Genomic DNA, 13504 nt, shown 5'->3' on the forward strand with positions numbered 1-13504 from the left:
GACCGAAAGAACTGTCAAAAGGTGGAGCACAATGTACCATTCCAGAGTGTGAAAGAACACTGAATAATGCACTGTCCCAGAGTATGAAACAGCAATGTGTGTTGTACTGTCTTAAGGTGGTGAAGGCAAAGCTGCGTACATTGTCTATATGGACTTGAGTAAGGCATTCGTCAAGGTTCTGAGTAGTAGGCTAGTTAGCAAGATTAGATCAGCAGGAATCCAGGGACAGCACGTCATCTGGATAGGTAGGAGCACCAGGCTTGAAGGTTGGAGAACCAGGCTAGTGGTAGAGGGTGGCTTTTTGGACTGGAGGCCTGTGACAGTGGTGTGCTGGGTCCACTGATTTTTGTTGTTTATGTAAATGATTTGGATGTGAATGTACGAGATATGGTTAAGCAAGCTTGCAGCTGACACCAAAATTGGTAGTGTAATGGAAGTGAAGGAAGTTATTTCAGAGTACAATGGGACCTTAATTAGATGGGCCAATGGGTGAGGAGAGGCAGGTGGAATTTAAGTTAGATAAACATGAGGTATTACATTTTGGTAAGACAAATCAGGGTAGAATGTATACACATAATGATAGGATCCTGGGGAAGGTTGCTAAACAAAGAGACCTTAGGTACAAGTTCACAGTTCCTTAAACAGTCATAGGTAGACAGGAGAGGAAGAAGGTGTTTGCTACGCTTGCCTTTATTGGTCAGTGCATTGACCATAGGTGTTGGGATATCAGGTTGTGGCTGTACAAGACATTGGTTAGGCCACTTTTGGAATATTGTATTCAAATCTGGTCTACCTGCTACAAGAAAGATGGTATTACACTTGAAAGAGTTCAGAAAAGATTTACAAGGATGTTGCCAGAGTTGGAGGGTTTGAGCTACAGGGAGAGGCTGAATAGGCTGGGGCTGTTTTCCCTGGAGCGTCGGAGGCTGAGGGGTGACCTTATACAGTTTTAAAACATCATGAGGGGCATGGTAGGATAAATAGACAAAGTCTTTTTCCCAAGGTAGCGCAGTCCAAAACTAGAGGCATAGATTTAAGGTGAGAGAGCAAAGATTTAAAAGGGACCTAAGGGACAACTTTTTCACGCAGAGGGTGGTGCATGCATAGAATGTAACGCCAAAGGGAAGTAGTGGAGGTTGGTACAATTATATTTAAATGCCATCCAGGTGGGTACAGGAATAGGAAGGTTTTAGAGAGATATGGGCCAAATGCTGGCAAATGGGACTAGATTAATTAAAGATGTCTGGTTGGTATGGACGAGTTGGACTGAAGGGTCTACTTCTACGACACCATGTGGGACACTGTTCCAGAGAGTGAAAGAACAATGTGTGATGTACAGTCCCAGATGTGAAAGGTCAATGTGTGACTTACTGTCCCAGAGTGTGAAAGGCCAGTGTGTGATGCATTGTCACAGAGGGTGGAAGGGCAAAGTCGACACTTAAAATAGAGATTAGTGGGATGTGATGATTTGGCTTGGGTTAACAGTAATAACCTCGAATCACTCTGACCTTGCGTCCATCTCTGGTTAAGCTGTTTCATATTCCTCACAAGGTCTGAGTGGTTTTCTATGGTCCAGGCCTCAAGCCATCCATGACCGGCTGCAGAACTATCCCACTTTTGTACTATTCGGAGAAGAAAAGGCAGCAGGATTGTAGCAAACACAGTTGGTTCGGCAAAGACATTTGGTTCATCCTCCTCGTATAGATTTGCTGCTCTGAAATGCAATGACAATCATCAGTACCAGTGTCCTAACTCCTGGATCCTAACCAGCTCTAAACATTGCAGTATTTCTGACTGAAGAATGAATAATCACTTTCTGCTTCTCTTTCCCTTTTTTTACTGATGATACCGAGGTTACTGCAGATGGATGGGCACAGAGCCAATCACAGGAAATCACAGGAGCTGTTTGCAGGCCAACAAGTCTCAGGGTTCAGATAGACATCATACCAGGGTCTTTAAAAGATGTTGCTAACAGGTGAGTAGATGCATTGGTGTTAATTGTGCAGAATTGCCTTGGTTCAGGAAAGATTCCATCACTGTACAATTTAGCAAATATAACTCCTCTACTCAAAAAAAGAGAGAGGTAGGAAAAAGGAAAATATAGGCCAGTTAACTTGATGTCTGTTGTGGTGCAAGTGTTGGACTCAACCTTTTAAGGGATTATAGCTGAGAACTTAGAGAGAGAAAAAGAAAATCAAGTTATTCAGGAAGAGCCAGCATGGTTTTGTCAAAAGGAATTAATCACTAACGGGATTATTAGAATTACTTGAAGGAGTAACGTATGCAATGGACAAAGGGGAGTATGTCAACAGATTGTACTTTAATTTCCAGGAGATATTTGATTAAATGCCATGTCAGGTGTTATTGCATTAAGTAAAAATGCTTGGTGTAGCAGGCAATAAATCAGCAGGGGTAGAAGATTAATTGCCTGGCAAAGAACACATAAACGAATAAACTACTACTGTCTTCCTGTCAGACGTGGGAGATTAAGGGGAATTTCAATGTTACTGATGATTATGATTGCACGAAGTTCGTTTGCTTGTGAATTGGAGCGGCAGTTAGAGGCAATGAGGAATTTACAGAAACCTGGGGGTGTGATGGATGTTTCAGGAAGGTAGAAAAACTGCAGATACAGTGGGGTACATGGATTACCACCAGGAAAGGTAGGATAGGTAAGTAGGTAGGTAGTGCAGGAGCTTCCTGTGGTTATGGCCATCTCAAACAGATATGCTGCTTTGGAAATTGTAGTGGTGCTGTGGACAGCGAAGAAGGTTACAGTACAATGGGACCTTGTTCAGATGGGTCAAAGAGTAGTAGATGGAGTTTAATTTAAGTAAATGTGAGGTGCTACATTTTGGAAAGGCAAATCAGGGCAGGACTATAATGGTAAGGTCCTTGAGAGATCTTCAACTGCATATTAATAGTTCCTTGCAAGTGGAGTTGCAGGTAGACAAGATAGTGAAGAATGTGTTTAGTACACTTGCCTTTATTGGTGAGTGCATTGAGTCATGTTGCAGCTGAACAGGACATTGGTTAGGCCACTTTTGGAATACTGTGTCCAATTCTGGTCTCCCTGCTGTAGGAAGAGAGTTGAGAAACTTGAAAGGGTTCAGTAAGGATTTACAAGAATGTTGCCAGGGTTGGAGGGTTTGAGCTATAGGGAGAGACTGAATAGGCTGGGGCTGTTTTCTCTGGAGCATTGGAAGCTGAAGGGTGACCTTATAGAGGTTTATAAAATCATGAGGGGCACGAATAGGGTAAATAGACAAAGTCTTTTACCTGGGATAGTTCTTCTTTCAGAGGAATCCTTTACCACAGAGAGCTATAGAAGCAATGTTGACAAGTCTGTCCAAGGCTGAGACAGACAGGTTTTTTTTCTTTCATTGGTAAGTGAATCAAAGGTTATGGGGAAAGTGGAGTTGAGGATGATCAGATCAGCCATGATCTCATTGAATGACAAGAGACAATTGAGAGACAGGGGTGGCACGGTGGCTCAGTGGTTAGCACTGCTGCCTCGCAGCACCAGGGAAAAGGGTTTGATTCCAGCCTGTCTGCGTGGAGTTTACACATTCTCCCTGTGTCTGCATGGGTATCCTCCAGGTGCTCTGGTTTCTTCCCACAGTCCAAAAATGTGCAGGTTGGTGAATGGCCATTCTAAATTGCCCGTAGTGTTAGGTGGATCAGTCAGGAGTAAATGGAGAGGAATGGGTCTGGGTGGGATTCTCTTCGGAGGGTCGGTGTGGACTTGTTGGGCTGAAGGGCCTGTTTCCGCACTGTAGGGAATCTAATCTAATCATACTGGACACCTTCGTTGCCACCTTATTCACCTGTGTTGCCATTTTACGGGAGGTATGGACTTGGAACCCAAGATCCCTGGTATATCAAAGCTGCTAAGGGTCTGGCCATTTACAGTATACTTTCCTATTCCATTTAATATCCCAAGATGCATCACATCCACTTGCCATTTCTCTACCCAGCTTTCCAGCTGATCTATATCTTGCTGCATCCTTTGATATCTTTCCTCACTATCCACAATTCCACCAGTTTTCGTGTCATGTGCAAATTTACATATCAGACCACCAATATTTTCATCCAAACCATTTGCATGTTTTACAAACAGCAGAGGTCCTAGCACTGATCTTTGTGGAACACCACTGATCATAGACTTCCAGTCAGAAAAACACCCCTCCACAACTACTTTCTGTCTTCTATGCAAAAACCAATTCCATGCAATTTGATCTTTTGGACCAATGTATCATGAAGGATCAAAGACCTTACAATAATCCATGTTAACAATATTTACGACAATCATCTTCGTCACTTCCTCAAAAAACTTGAACCAGATTTGAGAAACAAGACCTCTCTCACATAAGGTCATACTGCCTATCCCTACTAAGTCCATTTTTCTCCAAATTCAAGTAAATCCTGTCCTTAAGAATCTTTTCCAATAATTTTCCTACAACTGCTTTGAGATTCAATAGCCTATTATTTCCTGGATTATTCCCATTACCCTACTTTAACAGAGGAACAACATTGGCTATTTTCCAGTCTTCTAGGTCCTCACCTGTGGCTAAAGAGGATACAAAGATCTCTGTCAAGTCTCAGTAATCTCATCCCTTGCCTTCTTCAGTATCCTGGAATAGATTCCCTCAGGCTCTGGGGATTTATCTACCTTAAAGTTTTTCAAGACACCCAACATCGCTTCCTTCTTAATATTGTCAGGAGTCATGACACCAGGTTATAGTCCAACAGGTTTATTTAAATCACAAGCTTTTGGAGCACTGCCCCTTTGTCAGCATTTCACCTGCAGCACCCCAAAAGCTTGAGATTTCAAATAAATGAGGACTATAACCTGGTGTCGTGTGACTTCTGACCTTGTCCACCTCAGTCCAACACTGGCAACTACACATTGTGGCTCCCTTTTTAATATTGAAATGACTTAAGTATCGACAAACCCCTCTCTAAACTTACCATCAGCCACGTCTTTCTCCTTGGCAAATACTGAAGAAAAATATCATTAATGATCTCCCCCACTTTCTCTAACTCCATGTATAAATTTGTTCCTCTGTCCTTGATAGGGCCTAGTTACCCACTTGCTTCTAAAATGCTTTGGGATAGTCCTTAATCTCACTTTGATGACCCCTTCCAACCCTCCTAAGTATTTTTTAAAGTTCTCTTCTGCTTCCTGTACACTCCCTACGGGCCTCTTCCAATTTCTATTTCCCAAACCGTACATATGCTTCCTTTTTCGTTTTAGCTAACCTTACAAGATTTCTCATCAGCCAAAGTTCCTGAATCTTGCCATTCTGATCTATCATCTTCAAAGGAACATGCTGGTCCTGAACTGTGGTCAACTGGCTTTTAAAAGCTTTTGGGGCGGCACGGTGGCACAGTGGATAGCATTGCTGCCTCACAGCACCAGGGACCCGGGTTCAATTCCCACCTCAGGCAACTGACTGTGTGGAGTTTGTACATTTCCCCCGTGTCTGCGCGCGTTTCCTCCGGGTGCTCCAGTTTCCTCCCACAGTTGAAAGATGTGCAGGCCAGGTGAATTGGCCATGTTAAATTGCCCTTAGTGTTAGGTGGATCAGACAGGGGAATGGGTCTGGGTGGGTTGCTCTTCGGAGGGTCGGTGTGGACTTGTTGGGCCAAAGAGCCTCTTTCCATACTGTAGGGAATCTAATCTAAAAAAGACCCCACATGTCACAGTTCCTGCCTAAAATTATCGTAGTAATTAGTCTTCCCCCAAAACAGCACTTTTATCCAAAGAACAGTCTATCCTTTTCCATTAATAAAAAACGAAAGAACTGCAGGTGTTGTAAATAGAAACAAAAACAGAAACTGCCGGAAAAGCTCAGCAGTTCTGGCAGCATCTAAGAGTTCACATTTCGAGTCAAGTTTTGAGCAGGTCTCACTCAATCTGAAACGTTAACTCTTACTTCTCTCCACAGATACTGACAAAACTGCTGAGCCTTTCCAGCAATTTCTATTTTGGTCATCAATTCCCATAACAATCTTCAAACTTATGGAATTATGATCATTGATCCCAAAATGCTCCTCCGAAACTTCAATTACCCAGTACAACTAAATTTCTCTTCTCTCATTTGCTTGAATAGCTCCCTGCACTATGGTGCTATAGTCTGTTTTCTCATCCTCCCTACAGCCCTCACTGTCATCCACACAGGAAGCAAGTAACTCAAAACTGTTACACAAGTTCAAGGGCTGAGACTCCTTCAGTGCTACCTGCCAAATCCCTACCTACCTGTCACACCCTCTTGTCCCTGACTACTGACTTCATGCAATACAAATGCGTTCAGTGCTTGATTTGAGAGAATGCCATTCAGTTCAGTGCTGGATCTGATGGAATGAGAGGGTCTTTGTTGCTGTACCTGATGGAATGAGATTGTGTTCATTGCTGGATTTGAGGGAATCCGAGTGCATTTAGTGCTCAATCTGGGGAAATGTACTTGTATTCAGTGCTGGATGTGTGGGAATGAGAGTGTGCTCCGAAGACCCAGTACAGACCCACCCCTCATTGCACTATCTACATATTGTTTCCAGAATCTATCCTGGATGCATGTAACAAATTCTGCCCCAGTTAAGCTTCTGACACTGAGGAAGTCCCAGTGAATAGTGGGGAACAGAAAATCACCCACTATCACAACCCCTGTTGTTTTAACATCTTTCCACAATCTGTTTATATATTTGCTCCCCTAATTCTCCCTGGTTATTCACAAACCTGATAACTGGGAGGCCCAATGTATAACCTGATCAAAGTGATTTCACCTTTCTTCTTCCTGAGTTCTAGCCGTACGGCCTCTCTGGATGAGCTCTCCAAGATCCCCTCTCTTAGTGAAGCTCTGACATTCTCCTTAATCAGTATGCCCAACTTGCCCACCCTTTTTGTGCCCCTCTCTATCACGCCTGAAGCATCTAAACCCTGGAATGTTAAGGTACCCGTCCTGCCCTTTGCTCAATCAAGTTTTTGTAATGACAGCACAGTTCCATGTACTCAGCCAGGTTTGAAGGTAATTTGCCTTAACTATTATACTCATCTAGGAATCAAACCCAAACTTACTTGTCACTCTTTAGTTCAACCAGGATTGCAGCCACATCTACAGCTGGGACGTACTGCATCAAAACTTCAAATATTTGCTTGCAGTCCCAACAATTCTGCAACAGGAACTCAAGCAAACTTGGCAGAGCCCTGTTGGGCTGAAAGTGAGTTAACTGCTCACTGCTGCTGTCAGATAACAGGTGCACCTGAGTGGCAAACTTGGCAGCTTCTGTCCTCACCCTCGGATCCTCATCTTGCAACAAACAGATTCCTCCATTTATTATCCTAAAAATCAGAAAAATAACAGGCAGTCAGGTGAAGGCAGTGTTGAATGCGATCGTAATCCCTCAAATTTAGCAATCATCACACTCAAAATCCCCCAGGCTCAGCATTGAGTACACTCTCATTCCCACACATCCAGCACTGAATACAAGTACATTTCCCCAGATTGAGCACTAAATGCACTCGGATTCCCTCAAATCCAGCAATGAACACAATCTCATTCCATCAGGTACAGCAACAAAGACCCTCTCATTCCATCAGATCCAGCACTGAACTGAATGGCATTCTCTCAAATCAAGCACTGAACGCATTTGTATTGCATGAAGTCAGTAGTCAGGGACAAGAGGGTGTGACAGGTAGGTAGGGATTTGGCAGGTAGCACTGAAGGAGTCTCAGCCCTTGAACTTGTGTAACAGTTTTGAGTTACTTGCTTCCTGTGTGGATGACATTGAGGCTGTAGGGAGGATGAGAAAACAGACCATAGCACCATAGCGCAGGGAGCCATTCAAGCAAATGAGAGAAGAGAAATTTGGTTGTAATCAGGGATAGTAAAGTCAGGGGAATTGACACTGCCCTCTGCAGCCAGGATTGAGAGTCCTGAAAGCTGTGTTGCCTGTCTGGTGCCCAGGTTCAGGAAATTCTCATCTGGGCTGCAGAGGAACTTGGAGTGAGAGAGGAAAGATGCAGTTGTTATGGGTCACGTTGGTATCAACAATATAGGTAGAAAGAGGAAAGAGCTTCTATTGAGGGAGTATGAGCACTTAAAGGCTAAATTAAAAAGGAGAACCAAAAACAAAATCTTTGATTACAACCTCAGTCACAAGCTAATTGGCACAGGGTCAACAAGATTAAAGCGGTAAACATGTAACTCAGAAGATTGGTGTGGGAGAAATGGGTTTGAATTCATGGGACTATTGGCACCTGTAGTGGGTAAGGAGAGAGCTGTTGATTTGATTTGAGTTGATTTATTGTCAGGTGTACCCAAGTACAGTGAAAAGCTTCATTTGTGAACAGTACAGGCAGATCATAGTAAGCAAGGAGATACAGATCATAGGGTGAATAAAACATGGACAGAGTGAGGCATACAGGTTACACTACACAGGATGTGAACAGCAACATTAACAAGATCAACATTATTTGAAGTTCGAGAGTCCATTCATCAGTCTAATAATGGCAGGGAAGATGCTATTCTTCAACCTGCTGGTGCAGGTGTTCTGTATTATCTGCCTGATGGAAGAGGCTGTAGGAGATCATTACAAAACAACATCCAATATCATTTTATTGTCATGTGTACTCCATTGTAGGAGGACAGTGAAAAGCATTTCCAATATCGGCTTCTTATAGTGACATCTTAGGTACAAGTACCTAGGAGGAGAAAGTGAGGACTGCAGATGCTGGAGATCAGAGCTGAAAATGTGTTGCTGGAAAAGCGCAGCAGGTCAGGCAGCATCCAAGGAACAGGAGAATCAACGTTTCGGGCATAAGCCCTTCTTCAGGAATCGTCGATTCTCCTGTTCCTTGGATGCTGCCTGACCTGCTGCGCTTTTCCAGCAACACGTTTTCCGCTATAAGTACCTTGGTACAATTCTTGGATACAGCTGAGCAACAAAAGTAGTTGCATTATTTACAGAGTTGAACAATAAGTTAAAAATAGGACAACATTAAAGGGTTGACATTCAGAAGGTAGGAAATTTCTAATAGACATTACAGTGTAACAGGGCGAAAGTGAGGACTGCAGATTCTGGAGAGTAGAGTCGAGAGTGTAGTGATAGAAAAGCACAGCAGGTCAGGCAGCATCTGAGGAGCAGGAGAATCGATGTTTTGGGCAAAAGCCCTTCATCAGGAATGAGGCCAACAGTGTAGCAACTCAGTGCAGGACCCCCACAGGTGGTCTGACTGCTCGTGCCTGTCCTCAGTCCAACAGCCATCCTTGCTTGACTCCAAGCCCCAGACCGCTCCATATCAACACGGGCGGCACGGTGGCTCAGTGGTTGGCACTGCTGCCCCACAGCACCAGGGTCCCAGGTTCGATTCCAGCCTCGGGCAACTGTCTGTGTGGAGTTTACACATTCTCCCCGTGTCTGCGTGGGTTTCCTCCGGGTGTTCCGGTTTCCTCCCCCAGTCCAAAGATGTGCAGGTCAGGTGAATTGGCCATGCTAAATTGCCCATAGTGTTAGGTGCATTCGACAGAGGGAAATGGGTCTGGGTGGGTTACTCTTCAGAGGGTCACTGTGGACTGGTTGGGCCAAAGGGCCTATTTCCGCACTATAGGTAATCTAAAAAAAAACCACTGTGCTGCTCCATGGTAAGTGCCAAGACTGCCTACCCTGTGCTGGTCTCCACCCGGGATGCACTACCTGCTCTGGGGTTGATTCCCCAAGTGCTGCTCTGGGGCTTGCAGCATACATGCTGTACCAGGGCTCACTACTCATGGTGTTCCTGGGGTCATAGCCCACATGCTGCTCAGGCTGCTCCAGTGCTCACTGCTCTGGTGGGATGGGTCTTTAATGATGTTGACAGCCATTCCTTGGCAACGAAAGGTGTAAATGGAGCCCATGGATGAAAGGTTGGCTTACAAAGTAGCCTGAGCTGTGCACGCAACCTTCTGTAGTTTCTTATGGGATATGATGAAATGGCTGAGACATTGAATTGGTACTTTCTATCAGTCTTCACAGTGGAGGTTACTAATAACATGCCAGTAAATGACAAAGAGACAAAGATAGGTGAAGACCTGGAAACAATTATTATTATGGAAGAGCTAGTATTGGGTAAGCTAATGGAGCTAAGGATAGACAAGTCTCCTAGCCCTGATGGAATGTATCCCAGGATATTATAAGAGATGGCGGGAGAAATAGCAGGTGGACTAGCGTAATTTTCCAAAATTCCCTGGACTCTGGGGCAGTCCCAGCAGATTGGAAAATAGCAAATCTGACACCACTGTTTAAAAAGGGAAGTAGACAAAAGATGGGGAATTATAGACCAGTGAGCTTAACCTCTGCAGTGGGGAAGATGCTTGAATCTATTACCAAGGGAGAAAAAGCAAGGCATCTCAAAAGAAATTGTCCCATTGTAACGATGCAGCATGGAGTCATGAAGGGCATGTCATGCTTCACAAATCTTTTGGAATTCTGTGAAGACATTTCAAGCAATAGGGGCCCAGTGGATGGGTTGTACTTAGATTTCCAAAAAGCCTTTGACAAGGTGCCGCACATTTGGCTAAGGATGCATGGTGTTAGGGGTTCAGTATTAGTGCGGATAGAGGATTAGTTCACTGACAGGAAGCAAGAAGTGGGATAAAGGAGTGCTATTCTGGCTGGCACTCAGTGACTAGTGGCGAGCCTCAGGGATCGGTGTTGGGACCACAATTATTTACAATTTGGAGTTGAGGACCACGTGTTAGAACTTGCCAATGACACTAAGATGAATGGCAGAGCAAAGTTTACAGAAGAACATAGATACACTGAGTGAGTGGGAAAAGGTCTGGCAGATGGAATACAATCTTAGTAAATGTGAAGTCATACATTAACAGCAAAATAGATTATTACTTGAATGGCAAAAAGTTGCAGCATGCTGATTTTCAGAGGCACCAGGGTGTCCTTGTGCATGAATCATAGAAGGTTGGTCTGCAGTTACAACAAATAATTAGGAAGGCAAATGGAATTTTGTCCTTAACTGCTAAAGAGGTTGAGGTTAAAAACAGAGAGGTAATGTCACAGCTGTACAGGGTGCTGGTAGGCCACACCCGGAGTGCTGTGTGCAGATTTGGTCTCCTTACTTGAGAAAGGATGTACTGGCACTGAAGGGAATGCAGAGGAGGTTCACTAGATTGATTCCGGAGTTAAGGGGGTTGGCTTATGAGGAGAGGCTGAGTAGACTGGGATTATATTCATTGGAATTTAGAAGAACGAGGGATGGAAACTTATGGAATTACATAAAATTATGAAGGGAATCAATAAAATAGAAATAGATAGGCTGTTTCCACTGGTAGATGAAACTAGGACAAGAGGACATGGCCTCAAGTTTAGAACCAAACTGAGAAGGAACTTCTTCACCCAGAGGGTTGTTAATCGATGGAATTTCTTGCCTGGGGAAGTAGTTGATGCTACTTCAGTAATCGCTTTTAAAACTAAGGTAGATACTTGTTTGAAAATAGAGGAATTAAGAGATATGGTGAAACATGGGCAAGTAGAGCTCAGCCCATGAAAAGATTAGCCACGATCTTATTGAATGGCGGAACATGCTCAAAGGGCCTTCGGCCTACTCCTGCTCCTTGTTCTTATGTTCTTAGGGTCCTGGCCAGAGCAGTTGCAATGGAACAGGATCCACCTGAATCATGCTAGAATCAGAGTCTTTGCAAATCACATAATGAGGGTATGGATAGGGCCCTGAACGAACTAGTCAGGGAAGGTAGGTTCAATTGCATTGAAAATGTTAAAAGGGCGGCGATAGGGCTCAGCAACGGTTACTGATGTTTCCACAACAAGTATTAGGACAGAAAGTATACGGAACAAGTTAGATTAGCTTATGGCACAGATTGAAATTCGTGTGTACGATGTTATGGATATCACAGACAATTGGCTGCAAGGGGATCAGGGCTGGGGATTAAATATCCAAGCTGCTTCAGAATTTGCATTCCGGGGAGAGTCAGCACCTACAGTAACTGTGCCATCCTTACCCAGTCTGGCCTATATGTGGCAAGATCCACAGCAACATGGTTGATTTTTAAGTACCAGAGGATTAGGAAGCCTTTAAAAATCGGCAATGGATGACCATAAAAGCAATAAGGGGGCAGAAGCTGAAATATGAGAGCAAGCTAGCTCATAATATAAAAGAAAATTGCAAGTTCTTTTTAAAATATCTAAAAGGTAAGAGACAAGATTAGATATTGGGTAAAAACAATGACTGCAGATGCTGGAAACCAGATTCTGGATTAGTGGTGCTGGAAGAGCACAGCAGTTCAGGCAGCATCCAAGTAGCTTCGAAATCGACGTTTCGGGCAAAAGCCCTTCATCAGGAATAAAGGCAGTGAGCCTGAAGCGTGGAGAGATAAGTTCGAGGAGGGTGGGGGTGGGGAGAAAATAGCATAGAGTACAATGGGTGAGTGGGGGAGGGGATGAAGGTGATAGGTCAGGGAGGAGAGGGTGGAGTGGATAGGTGGAAAAGGAGATAGGCAGGTCAGACAAGTCATGGGCCATCGGAAAATGAGGCTGGAATAAATAAATAGCAGTGGAACAGAATAAGTACTTTGCATCAGTTTTCATAATGCAATCCACCAGCAGCATACCAGAATTTCAAGAGAGTTAGGGGACATAGATAAGGGTAGTGGATATCACTGAAGAGAAGTTGCTGGGGAAGGTGAATAAATCACCTAGACTACAGCTCTGAAGGTATTGACTGAGGTTGGTGGTGATCTTTCAGGAATAACAGGCATCAGGAGGGTCACAGAGGATTGGAAAATGACTAACATAACATCTCTGCTTAAGAAAAGAAAAAGGCAGAAAGTGAGATACTCTAGGCCAGTTAGCTCAGTCATTGGTAAGATTTCAGAGTCCAATATTAGGGAGGAGGTGCAAAGTAATTGGACGTGTATGGTGAAAGTCAACATGGCTTCATCAAAGGGAGGTCATACCTGACAAACTGTTAAAAGTCTGAGGAGTTACTGAGAAAATTAGACAAAGAAGAGACAGTTGGTATGATTTTCTTGTATTTCCAGAAGGCCTTTGACAAGATGTTGCTCAGAAGGTTACTAGAATAGTTAAGAGCCCAGGGTGTTAGGTACTGGCATGCATAGAGGATTGGCTGAAAGGCAGAAGGCAGAATGGGGATAAAGGGGCCTTTTTCATAATGGTAGCCACTAACTAATCAATTCTGTAGGGGTCAGGGTTGGGATCACAACTATTCACTTTATTGTTATGAAGATGAAGGCATGTACTGTACCTTTAACAGAGAGTGAAAGCTGTCTTGCACTGAGAGCTTGAAGGCGCCTGTCATGTGACTGACTAGCAGTCTCAGAGTGTACTAGAAAATTGAAAATTATGTAACATTTGGCTGTGAAACAAATGTCTGGGTTTTGGTTGCTATTTTTTTTCACAACAATTCGAATTTAACCAATCCGTTTAAATTATGCCCAAAGATACTAAAACCCAATTGAATTTGAATTTGAAT

The 13504-nt window shown here is 43.7% G+C and overlaps 1 protein-coding gene across 2 annotated transcripts in view; it reads right to left on the reverse strand.

Moving 5' to 3' along the window:
• LOC140487778 (tRNA (32-2'-O)-methyltransferase regulator THADA) overlaps positions 1–13504 on the reverse strand; it is a 295012-nt gene that overhangs the window by 43321 nt on the left and 238187 nt on the right. The window contains exons 28-29 of one of the 2 annotated variants that reach the window (XM_072587028.1): positions 7079–7342; positions 1509–1714 (exon numbers count right to left, since the gene is read on the reverse strand). In XM_072587028.1, coding sequence (XP_072443129.1) covers positions 1509–1714; positions 7079–7342 — 470 coding nt within the window. Of the gene's footprint in view, positions 1–1508; positions 1715–7078; positions 7343–13504 lie in introns of those variants that run through there. The other variant, XM_072587029.1, reaches the window with a different exon arrangement.

The sequence above is a fragment of the Chiloscyllium punctatum genome, chromosome 17 (assembly GCF_047496795.1).
Source record: "Chiloscyllium punctatum isolate Juve2018m chromosome 17, sChiPun1.3, whole genome shotgun sequence".
In the NCBI taxonomy this organism is placed as follows: Eukaryota; Metazoa; Chordata; class Chondrichthyes; order Orectolobiformes; family Hemiscylliidae; genus Chiloscyllium; species Chiloscyllium punctatum.